The sequence below is a fragment of the Dinoponera quadriceps genome, unplaced genomic scaffold (genome assembly GCF_001313825.1).
Source record: "Dinoponera quadriceps isolate SergipeBrazil2010 unplaced genomic scaffold, ASM131382v1 scaffold141, whole genome shotgun sequence".
NCBI classification, from domain to species: domain Eukaryota; kingdom Metazoa; phylum Arthropoda; class Insecta; order Hymenoptera; family Formicidae; genus Dinoponera; species Dinoponera quadriceps.
This window is the reverse complement of record NW_014554256.1, coordinates 578,707-591,290: the sequence shown is the minus strand read 5'-3', so window position 1 is coordinate 591,290 and position 12,584 is coordinate 578,707. Positions and strand designations below refer to the sequence as shown.

General features: G+C 46.7%; 2 protein-coding genes across 2 annotated transcripts; both read left to right on the top strand.

The window, feature by feature from the left end:
• The first annotated feature begins 819 nt into the window (after window positions 1–819).
• Window positions 820–4,276, top strand: LOC106751614 (major facilitator superfamily domain-containing protein 1-like). The gene is made up of 8 exons (XM_014632571.1): window positions 820–1,029; window positions 1,115–1,275; window positions 1,780–2,056; window positions 2,155–2,571; window positions 2,707–3,018; window positions 3,139–3,251; window positions 3,366–3,601; window positions 3,719–4,276. Exons 2-8 carry the CDS (start codon window positions 1,140–1,142, stop codon window positions 3,761–3,763), a joined length of 1,536 nt encoding a protein of 511 aa, XP_014488057.1. The 5' UTR covers window positions 820–1,029; window positions 1,115–1,139; the 3' UTR covers window positions 3,764–4,276.
• Window positions 4,277–5,448: 1,172 nt separating this feature from the next.
• Window positions 5,449–10,386, top strand: LOC106751870 (putative ATP-dependent RNA helicase DHX33). Its single transcript, XM_014633098.1, has 8 exons — window positions 5,449–5,871; window positions 6,498–6,819; window positions 6,986–7,278; window positions 7,393–7,628; window positions 7,936–8,286; window positions 8,673–8,865; window positions 9,067–9,343; window positions 9,829–10,386. The coding sequence occupies exons 1-8, from the start codon at window positions 5,636–5,638 to the stop codon at window positions 10,000–10,002; spliced, it is 2,082 nt and encodes a 693-aa protein (XP_014488584.1). The 5' UTR covers window positions 5,449–5,635; the 3' UTR covers window positions 10,003–10,386.
• The last annotated feature ends 2,198 nt before the right edge of the window (window positions 10,387–12,584 follow it).

Here is a 12,584-nt window from a genome sequence, read left to right as displayed (position 1 = left end):
CCCCCCCCCCCCCCTCCCTAGCAAAGTAATGTCGTTTCGGGAAAGGAATTTTGTGACACCTTTGAAACATGCATGGGGTGTTATTAAAATTGTTAGATACGTAACTATGTATCTGTATGATATAAAAAATCTGGCGAGAGGATAGATAAGCATAACACTTCTGCTTCGGAATCAATTCCGGTGCTTTATCGTAAGCGCTCACAGTCTTCAGTACCGCATAGCATTTAACATGTAAGAATCGTTAAGAAATTAATTAGTGTGTTCATTAATATCATTATTCTACTATAACTAGGCCTGGTAAAACGTTAACGCTATTATACCGAACATGTACGTACGCTTGGTTTTTTGATATGATTTGAACACTTTTTTTCCGATGCAATTCGGGACGCAGTCGATGGTCCAATAAGAGCACTTGCTTCCGAAAAATTCCTAGAAAAGAAGCTCTCTCATTGGAGCATCAGCTGTTCCCAACTGCATCAAGAAAGAAATGTTTAAATCCTTTTGGAACCAAGTGTACAGTCGGCGTCATATACACGCAAACATCTGTTTAACCACATTAATGAACTACACTGCTAGCTCCTTTGTTTACAGAACACAGAAATGGATACTGATAACTATATATCACATACGACACAAGCGTGCACATGGCGTAAGGAGTACACACATCTGATTGGTTGAACGTATATATACAAAACCAATGGCATCGGACACGTGAGACTCAACCAATCAAACGTGTCTGTTATACTTGTTACAGGGCGAGTGCGCGTCACTTCGGTACATGTGATTGGAGCTATTATTTCATGAGAGTTAGCGATCTGGCTCTTGCAGAAATGTCTGTGGTGTATCCCCTAGCGTATAGGCGCGACAGACAACAACAATGACAGATCCCAGCTGCTGTTCAAGGCGGCGGTCGGAGTAGTAGTCGATCGGTCGTCGTTTATCGATCGCAGCCTCCACCGATCTTATCCTTGAGACCGACGCGTGACCGTGCAATGTGAAACGTAAAGAACCGGGCAACCTTGTCTCAACGTAAGTCACCTTTTCTAAATTCACTCAAAATTTCGACTTATCGACGCGCAAGCTGAATCGCTTGTGATATTCGACGGACAACAAGTGGCAGGTCACACAATAGCGAATACATGGAGGGAGGCACAATGGAAAGCTCAGACACGCTGGATAGATCGGAGGATGAAATTGCGTTGCAAGGATTTTGCAGCCCGAAACGACCGCCCTATCGATTTTTGGGACTGGCGCTTATGTGTCTTCTTGGATTCGGTACGAATCGACATATTTATATATATATACTTTACTCGCCGTCCCGCCAAATCTTGGTCTCAGACAAGTCTTAAAGAAAAATAGCACACAGCAATTGTTCAAGTTATTTGTTTTCTTCCTTGTGTACATGTGTCTGTCGTACGCGTATATGCGAAAAATAAGTTATGCATCAGCCATGATTGTCTGATGCTATTAATCATAGAGAAAAATTTGACGTTACTCAGATAACGCATATCATGAATGTTCTTTTTGTAGCGTATCGTGCCGCCTTCTAGCTGATATTGTTGCCATATGTAAATGTTATGAGGATAGATGACTCATAACAAAAATATCCAGACATGCGTTATCTTCGTTAATTCAACTGTGAACTTTGCTTCTTTCGGCAGACAATATATCAATTTTCCTAACTAGGGCACCTCCATAACGTTAAAAAAAATATATTTTTGCTCAACTTCCAGACATCACAATGATAACACTGACTTAAAGAGCCGATTCTCGTTTTAGGGTCTTACTTTTGCTTCGACAATCCTGGAGCGTTGCAAGACAATTTTAAATCTGACTTACATATGTCGACCAGCAAATTCGTTCTGCTGTATTCCATTTATTCCTGGCCGAATGTCATTCTCTGCTTCATCGGTGGATTCTTATTGGACAGTGTCTTCGGAATTCGGTTAGGTACTATAATATACATGGGACTCACATTGATCGGACAGATTGTTTTTGCATCTGGCGCCCTTGTCGACTCCTTTTGGCTAATGATGGTCGGTCGATTTGTTTTTGGGTGCGTGCCTGCCTTTTAATACTTTCCAGTCGTGTGATGTGGTGGTGTGGTATTCGTACTGTACCCTTTTCTACTTCGATTATTCATTTCTATTCTAGAATCGGCGCCGAGTCATTGGCAGTTGCCCAGAACAGCTACGCGGTTCTGTGGTTCAAAGGTAAAGAACTGAACATGGTATTCGGGCTGCAGTTAAGCTTTGCACGAGTAGGGTCGACCGTGAACTTCTTGGTAATGGAACCGATATACAATTACGTATCTCAGTACTACAAGGGCCCGGAATGTATCGGCGTTGTTCTCTTCCTCTCTGCCGGCACATGCGTGATGTCGATGATATGCGCTTGCCTGCTTGGCCTGATGGACAAGCGGGCCGAGAGGCTGCTCAGGCGAGGAGAAGGGAGCGAAATGCAAGCTGTCAGTCTGACGGACGTCAAGGACTTCAAGCTGATCTTCTGGCTAGTCGCAATCATCTGCATCGCTTATTACGTCGCGATATTTCCTTTCGTTGCATTGGGCAAGTAAGTTACTTACACCAGGCACTGGAAGTTGCGTATCTCAAGGACGATCCTTGAACGTACCATTCGTACCTTTCATACGTTTCCATGCGTCAGAAGCGAGAGGGGGATCAAACTGCCCGTTGATTTCTGTTCCAGAGTATTCTTCGAGAGAAAATACGAGTACGATCCGTCTGCCGCGAATACGGTGAATTCCCTCGTGTATTCTATATCGGCGATAGCGTCGCCTCTGCTAGGCTATTTAGTAGATAAAACGGGCAAGAATGTGACATGGGTGTTTCTCAGTATTTGCGCCACGATCGTCGCGCATGGGTTGCTCGCGTTTACCTATGTGAATCCGTACGTCTGCATGGTTCTCATGGGACTGGCGTACTCTATGCTGGCCAGCAGTTTGTGGCCGTTGATCGCTCTCGTTACGCCGGAGTATCAACTCGGCACTGCTTATGGAATGTAAGTATTCGCAAGTTCGCCGGCGTCAACGACCCCAACGACGCGCTTTCTCCCTCCTTTCTGCCAGTGACTTCGCAGGAAACTTGAAGAAAACGAAAAAAAGATCTCATTCGTTTGCAGAGCACAGTCTGTCCAGAACTTAGGTCTCGCCATAGTCTCGATTTTAGCCGGCATAATCGTCGACAAGGGGGGATACTTGATGCTCGAGATGTTCTTCCTCGGTTGGCTCTGGGGTGAGTTAGTTCTCTTGAACTTGTGCGAGTTCAAGCGACGTTGACCTATGTGCCATTTCGTCGTCGTCAAAATTTTGCTAACCATCTCACTGACATTCGCCTGACGGAACACAGTTTCGCTGATAACCGCCGCCGCAATCTGGGTGTCCGACGTGGCAACAGGCGGTGGTTATCTCAACATGACGCCCGGGCAGAGGGAACGATACGAGGCGGTCCGCTGCACGCCCGAAAGTTTGGAGAGAGAGAAACTGTTGCCGGAATGCTCGGCGGATCTCTCGGCGGACGAGCTCATGCAACCGCAGTCCGACATCAGTATACGGAATCGGTACTTGTCACGCATCGGCGCGATGGTAAATTGACTCCACTTAGATCATACGTTACTTTACACTCCACATGCATGAGTGGTAAACGATCCTTTCCCGCCTGAGCACGGAACGTGAAAACGAAAATTGATGGTTTCGTTTCAGGTACCGCCGCATGTGAAAACGCCGATTCACCGACCATTACGATAATACGTTAGATTTAGCTGCGAATTTGCGAAGCAAATAGGTGTTTAAATGACAAAATGGTAAAATCTCCTAAATCTCGTTGAGGCTCACCGTGTCTCATTCATGTGTCTTCCTACCACACAGCTTGATCTGTGATAATTTCGTAACGCAACTCTATACAGATTTTCATTTTAACCGGGTTGATTAGCTATGACGATGACTAGTGAATATTTTTCATTGACGAAATATATGAGCTGCATAATACGTATATATATGTACAAATATACATCAGCTGTTGACAAGTCAGTAGAGTTTAGCATTCCTTTGATAATCATAGTCGATATTGGTTTATTATAAATTGGTGTTGCTTTTTACAACCGCCTTACATTTGTCCTTTACAAATGCTGGTCGCGAATCATGGGCTATATTCAATTCAAAAAGTCAAATGTTGCAGAAAGCTATTCGTTAATGTGTAAAGTATAAATAATGTGTGACAGATCTTGATGTAATGTTGTAATAAATGAATGTTCGGTCTAATTGTTGCCTCTGTTCTATTTAGCTATTTTGACGAAGTAACAAGTCCCTTCGATCGTCCGTTACTTTTCAATTTCATAAGCGCACATTTTTCATCACAATTTCGTGGTGAAAACAGAAAAAAAACTGATGAAATAAATTCAAGAATGCCGAGGCGCAAATACATTTTTATTCTTGCTAAATGTGATATGACAAGACATGTGCCACTATTGTCAACGTTGTGTTACTATTATTGTTCAATATTTCTCATTTTAACGCCATTAATCAGAAATCGCACATACCACTTACCATTTAAAATATCACCTCTGTTTTCTCTGCAATGCTCGAAATAGATGAGCCCGGCTCGTCTTGGAAACGTCCTGCGCGTGGATGATAATTATGAGCTCAGGATTACCGATCAATTTCTCGAGACATCTGTCTACATGCACGGGTACAGGATGCAAAAACAGATTCCTCAGTAGTCCTGCAATGATCAATCTCTTTTCAACGCACTAATTCTTTATCTATTGCCTTCAAATAGATTTAGTATACGAATAACAGGTAGATTTTTAATACGATAGTTAGAGTTAAGATCTTTCGTGAAAGGTTAATGTATCGAGAAGGAAATTCTTTGCCCATTCAAGTAGATTTCAAGTAGATTCAAGTAGACGGCACGAATTGCAAGATTGATTTTAACACGAGAGGACGTTCAGGATTTCTCACGAAAGGCTAATACACCGAAAGCAATTTTGAAAGATTTATCGAATTATAATTCCGCTGATCTTAATTATTCACTACTGTTACTTTACGAAATTATCATTTTACTAATTACCCGAAGTGACAACGCCCGTCTAAACACGAGAGATGTTTCGCTTAATTCGCAATATTCTCACATCTTACCTGAAAGAGACGACGTCCGTTGAAGCAGAGCGAAACTTCGGCAATAACTCAAGCGACGAATCACAGTCGAGAATTCAAGATCGCTCGAAATTTCAAACATCCTCGACTGTGATTGGCCGATTTTTGATGTTTCGCGTTCCGAATTCGAGCATTTCCGGATACCACGGCGATTGCCGCGTCTCGTGCGGTACATGTACTAGCGAGTGTGTTCTTTTTGAGCACGCACACAGCACAATCGGCAGCATTTCGGAACGCATCGATGAGGAGACCGAATAGAGCTCGCTGAATGCGCGTGTCCGTCGTTCATCAGTCCCTGTGTCTCTTGGTGGGAGAAGAAGCAGCGGAGAACAGCTGTGGGAGCGGTGAGAAGCTGGTGTGTGGCAGTCAGTGCGTTATGAGCTGTAGCGTGTGACGCTTGTTCGATCGTGCCGAAGGTGCTGCGAAGTAGTTCCGTCACGAGTGTTCCCGTCACGTACGGTTAAGATGGGGGTCTACGACAACCTGGACTCCAAGTATAACATGATGGGCGCGTCGAGTTTCTCGAAACTCGCCCCGAAGCGGCCCAACACCGTCGTGTTCGGCGCGGGCCCCAGCAAAGTGCAGAAAACGAGCGAGGAGGAGGCGGCCCAGCAAGCCGCGAGCGTGCCCGAAAAGGACAAGGATGCGAACGGTTTCCAGAAGTGCCGGAAGTCGCTGCCGGTCTATCGTCACCGTAAAACGTAAGCCTCGCTTCTCCTTCTTCTTCTCCATTCGGCGCGCTTCTTCCCACGATGCGCGAAGAAGCATCACGTGCGAAAGCGTCGCGTGCACGCGGACGCTGTTTACATGATGTCGCAGCAAAATGGAGCGTTATCGACTGAGGTCGCTAAAGTAGAGCGCTGCTTGAGGCGTTCGTTCAGCGAGTAAGGTTACTCGCTTAGTCGATGATACAGTCTGAGGTGGAACGGCGGTACTTATAATTTGAGATTGCCTGAAATTTGTTTCAAAATGTGCCCTTGTGAACCGCCGAGCGAGAAGCGGAGCAGCTTTTCCGGCATCTCGGAATAAATGTCAAATCTCGACTTTGTATCTGATGTTTAAGAAGCTTTAGTAACCTACTTGACAAATTGTAATTCTTATAAAATCAAATTATGAATAAACTAAGAAATAAATCTGAAGGAATACTTATGTTGCGTTTCCCCGTTCAGTAAGTCAGGCTTTCTATATTCACTGCGAATCCACAGATTCGAAGTGTCGGCATTGAATACCGGTACGCATTTTGGCTTTCACCGTGTCTGAAAAACGTTATTGCAAAGGAATTCCCTTACCTCTGACGCACTTGACGAGAGAAATTTTGAATTTGTAGACTGGTGAACATTGTGAAGAAGCACGATAGTCTGATCGTGATCGGGGAGACCGGCAGCGGCAAGACTACGCAGATTCCGCAATTTTTACTCGAGGCCGGACTAGCCTCGCTGGGGTGCATCGGTATCACGCAGCCGCGCAGAGTAGCGGCGGTCAGTATAGCGTCAAGAGTCGCCCAGGAACAAACGGTTGAGCTGGGGAAGTTGGTCGGATATTGCGTCCGTTTCCAGGACGTCACCTCGTCGCAGACGAGAATCAAGTATATGACGGACGGCATGATGGTGCGAGAGGCGATGACCGACGAAATTCTATCCGACTATTCGGTACATTTTCACACACCGACGAAATACCGCGCTCGATTCCGTTACCGCTGAATTATTTATTGCCATTTCATTTTATCGACGAATTTGACTCCTCTTTGCGATTGATCGTTGAATATGTGTCATGATTTCTTCCTAGTTATTATACCGATCTTATGAAATTATAAAGGTGGTGATACTCGACGAGGCACACGAGCGATCCGTACACACCGACGTTCTGTTCGGGGTGGCGAGGCGGGCGCAAAACTTGCGAAAGATCAAGAACTTGTCGCCCCTGAAACTGATCATCATGTCGGCGACGATGGACGTCAATAAGTTCATCGAGTATTTCCAGGCGCAGGTGGTGTACCTTCAGGGTCGTCAGTATGAGATAAAGGTTTACCAGACCGTCTCCTCGTACGAGAATTACTGGCTGCCCGCATTGGCCACACTGTTTAAGATACACCGCGAGACTCCTCCGAAGTAAATACCGATCATGTCCGCGACACTTAACAGTGAAATCGCTTGCTATACAGAAAGAGAGAGAGAGATGGGAGCGACGACATTTCAAATGCCCTCCGGCTTTTATTTTTTCAGCGAGGATATTCTCGTGTTCTTGACTGGTCAAGAAGAGATAGAGTCGGCCGTAACGTACACCCGCGAGATGGGTAAGCAGCTGAGCAGTGTCGTCAATCATCCGCCTCTAACGGTTTTCCCATTGTACTCGGCGTTACCCACCCGTCAACAGTTGGAGGCTTTTAAACCGTCACCGCCGGGAGCGCGCAAAGTAGTATTCTCGACCAACATCGCCGAAACGTCCGTTACCATTGGTGGTACGCACATACGTCTCGTATTTTCAGTGAGGTAGAAAGTAAAATACAATTTTTATCGCTGTTAATTTTTCTTAACGAGCGCAAGATAACTTACGAAGGGGGGGAGGGGGTTACTTTTTCAAATTTTGCACGTGAGGCATATTGATACGCAGTTAAAGGTGCACGACGTGTGATATTGTTCGTGTCATGTAATTACGTCACTCAAACTTGCTTCTCATCCTCTTGATTCTTCTTGATTTCAACTCTTCTTAATTTGCGGCCGCTCGAGATATGTGATCTGAGAGTTCAATGAGAAGATACAACACAGGTATTCGCCACGTGATCGACACCGGTGTCGTCAAAGTGAGGACCCATCATCCGATGACGGGGCTGGACATGTTGAAGGTGGAGAAAATCTCGAAGGAACAGGCCAGGCAGAGGATGGGGAGAGCCGGTCGCGAGGCACCCGGCAAGTGCTACAGAACTTACACGCAAGAAGAATACGACAGGCTGGAGAACACGACAGTGCCCGAAATCAAACGGTGCAACCTCGCGGGAGTCGCTCTACAACTTCTCGCTATCGGCATCGACATCACCACCTTTGATTTCATGGACAAACCTCCCAAGGAGGGTGTGGACGTAGCCGTCAAGTGTTTGGAGAAACTGGGCGCAGTTAGAGGTACGAGAGTTCCCTTCGTACAATAAACGCGTTTACTCGCGAGAGAAGATATCTTTTTTCAAATCTGCTTCACGAAAGTAGACCAAAAAAATAACATATGCCTTTAAAGTAGACGGATAAAACAATTTGCATCTTGTCGAGTCTCGTTGATCTATTTTCTAGCTATTTTCGAAGTTCCAAGAGAGCAATTTTTGCCTCTATTCAATAGGAGGAGAAAGTAAAATATACTAAACGAGGGTGTTAGAATCCTCATTTCGCGTTGAGAGCGCGAGGCGTTCGATGAGAAGTGATCGATGACCTCAAATCTTTACGTAGCCGTCACACACGCGAGTAATAGTAGTTGCCTCGCGACAGAGATAATAAAGTTATTCCATCTCTCCGACTAGGATCTCAGCTAACCACACTGGGTCGAACGATGGCACGGTTCCCGTTAGATCCTCGATTCACCAAAGTGATCCTTGCCTCGGTGGAGCACAGGTGTTTGGAGGAGGCACTGACGGTTATTGCTTTACTATCGGCAGAATCGGTATTTATGGACTCGGCTGCGAAGAGGGCACAAGCTACCAAAGCGCGCGAACGGTACGCGATATCTGTATTCGCTATCGATTTGTTGTCTCAATATTGTTACTCTGCTCACTGAGAGCGGCTCTGTAGAAGAATCTCGCCGAATATGCTACGACAGCTCAAAGGGAGACGCGAATCGAGGTAGAATTGCGCGAGTCTTTGCGACAAAGCGAATTATCGTTTAACGTTGTCGGGAAATTCTGTTTTGCGCTTCAGCTTCGCCTCGCCCGAGGGGGATCACGTAACGTTGCTGAATATATTCCGCCAATACCAGAGCACCAAGCAAAAGAAGAGCTGGTGCCACGAGAACTTCCTGCACTATCGGAATCTGCAGTACGGCTCGGAGGTGAGGCAACAGCTCGCGGCGTTGGCGGAACGTGCGAATTTGGAGGGCGCGAGCTGCGGCACGAATACGGAACAGCTCAGGAGGGCCTTGCTCGAGGGTCTCCACGAAAATCTCGCGGAACTGCAACGGGACGGGACGTACATCACGGTGAGCAAATGTCTTCGATATTATTGTTATTATCATCTCCCCCTCTCCCCGTGCTGTTGTATTTTTCCGGCGGGTTCGTTCTTCGTCCGCCGTTTCGGGCGTCTCACAGACGGCGGCAGCCATTTTGACGCATGAATATCCGTGACGTCGTGCTACTTGCTTGAAAGCTAGAAAAATGCGAGTCGGTACTCTCTCGTAGGCCGAAAATAGGTCTTATTGAAAGCGCGCGAGAACGCGCCGGGAATCGGACGAGAGACTCAGACGTGTAGTTTCGTGAAATCCTACACGGGATGAAGACACGCTTAACGAAGATGCGGGGTGACACAAGTGTGCGTATCGGAACTGTGTGTGTGTGTGTTACGTCGAGTCATCGTCTTCGACTCGGCGCTTCTCCGCGCCTTACTTCCCGTCTATACCGCCCTCTTCGCCGACAGTTTCCCGGCGAGGGGGATTTCCGTGTAATTGCGTTAACTGTTTTGTTGTAGATGTTGACGAAGCAGCCGGTAACTATACATCCTTCCTCGACGTTGCACGGCGGCACGAAGCCGCCGATGGTGCTCTTCACGGAAGTGGTGGCCACCAGCAAGTGTTACCTGCGCGGCGTGTCTGTCATCGAGCCGGGCTGGCTGACTGAAAAGAACACCGGCAGGTGCAACTGACGCAACCCTTTTTCTGCCCCCGGCGTTATTTATACGGTGCTTATTTTTATTAATGTTGGGTAAAGCGCGCGAAGCGATCGAGGCCGTCGCGCAAATGGGACGGCGCTTTTCGAATGACGAGAAATCAAGTAGCCCAGAGTCTCGGCGCGTAGCTTCGAGAAGTCGGGAGTTTAAGGCAATTGGTCGTCGGATAATTATCGTATCCTCCCGTTTATATCCGGAGATCTCTATCGACTCTCGCTCACGTTGACAATCTTATTGAGATGAAGAGGGAGGGAGAGGGAGAGAGGCCACTTTTTCGCTATTTATATACTTTAATAAGATGAAAATAAGATTGTTGTTACGTGTGTCGTTAATAAAGATATTTTAATCGTTTTATTTAAACATGTGTATGTGTGCGCGTGTGTTTAGCGATCGACCCGTCCCGATTTATCCGTCACCCGTCGATGAAGAGCGAGCCGTTTCTCCTCCCGAGCGATTCCCGATACCCCGTGCGATTTACACGGGAACCTAATTAAGCGGAGACGCGAGCAGTGCCACTGCACACTGCGACGCCCTAATCGTCCTTCCGTCGGATCCCCGTCCTCCTTACCTCACAGCGCGCACACCTTGTTTCCGCGGTTCCGGAGAACCGTGCAAGTTTAATATGGGCGAGAGGAGAGGAGACCGCGCGTGAGCGAACGAATGCGCGCAACGACATTGCTAAGTTCGATCAATTTTACGGTCCGAATGGCCCGGCGCCGACGGAGAAATCCTCGGCGAAGTCCTCTCTCATCAAGATTCCGGGGGACTTAACGAGGACCCGCGCGCGCCTAATACTTGTTGATGGTATTAGCGAAGCGATTTAACCGCGCGAAACGAAGTTGCGCGCGCGCTCTGGCAAAATTGCAGGTAAATTACCAGCGGATGTTACGGGTGTTACGCTCATAGCTGCGCACTTACCCGCATTTACCACACCGTTCCGTGCTCTGTGTATTGGATAATTACTGCTTCAGCCGGGGGGAATATTGAATTTGCGGCGTATAAGCCAATCGTCGGATACGAGAGAGCGAAGAAAGCGCGCGCGCGCGCTTAACGCCGGTAGTTTCTCAGCCGGGAGCTCTCGCGCTCCCCGGCAGAATTTTCCCGGCGGTTTAAAATTTCAGCGTTCATGCATTCTAAAAGTTTCAAGTCCCGTTTCTTGTTGCTTTATTTGCCGCCGTCCGTGAATTCTGAATAGGCAAAAGTTCAATTTATTTGCTTTTTCTTTTTTTTTTTTTTTTCTAATATCAAGCAGAGATTCCGCGATAAAGGTGCGCGAAATTGCAACCGGATCCTCTCACGAGCGTTAGGTTGAAATTAAGAAAGATTTCTAACGGGAATCCCGCCGTTAGAGACGTTGCAGATCAACGGACTTTTGTCGCATTCGGCTTTGATGGCTCAGGTGGAACGGGAACGTCACGATGATTTCGAAATGACGTTAAAATGATGAGGGAACGATTGCACCGAAAGAAAAAAAATGCTACATTTAAGTAAATGTTTATTTAATGCATGGAAAATAATTATTCCGGTATTTCTTAGCAGATGTTTATTTAAATATGTACTTTCTTCCTTCGATATATAAAAATTCACTTTCTCATGGTGCTGACGACATCATTTTCCGCACCACATGGGAACCGGGTGTAATCACCGCGCGATCATCGTTTTACAACATCGTTTTTCAACTCGACGCGGCAAAAAGTTTCGCCTGAAAAACGATCCGTCGAAATTTCCGCGTTTCTTTAACTTAAAGAGAACACGTTAATTCAACGTGTATTTGTGTACTTTGCAACATACCCCACATTTTTGCGTTAAAGCGACACAAAAATCTCAATGAGCCGTTCTCGAGCGCAAAATTTCGTATTATCGAGAATCAATTCGATTACGAGACGTACTTTTATTCAAGGTACGTGGATAACGCGACAGGCTGACGCCGAAAATCACACGTAAACGTGTGTTTCGCTGCAACATCTAATTTTAAAGTCGCGTTGAAAATACTTTTTTTTTCCCTCGTCGAGATTGTTCTCCGCTGTCTCGGGATGTCGGAGGCAAGAGAATTCTTCTTCCTTTCTTCGACGTGATTCGCCGTGTGTCTATATCTGCCTCTGTTTGTATGTGTGTGTGTGTGTGTTCCGCGAAGATATACGTTTATACATTTATTTCTCACGCGGCCGAGCTATCCTCAAAACCCGGTTTAGCAGCGGCTATATACCGGAATATGTTCGCCGATACAGAGGGGGAGGGTGGGAGGTAGGAGGAGGAGGGGATCCGATATAGGATTAAATCGTCACGGAGTTAGTTATATGGCGTGGAGAATACCCGCTCGTTCGTCGGGGACGTATCGAATTATACCGCCTCTTCGTTCCTCCGCTTCTCGCGATGGGAGCGACGATAGCTCTGCGTCGCTCGTCTTCCCACTTCGCACGGGGAAAATCGCATTCGAATACGTCGCGCGACGGTGATATTAACGGATGTCCCGGACTGCCTTGGGTACTCTCCCGATTTCGCGGCCCTTATTACGTCTCTGACGGTTCTCTTGTCCGCAGTATCGTCGACCTTCCTTC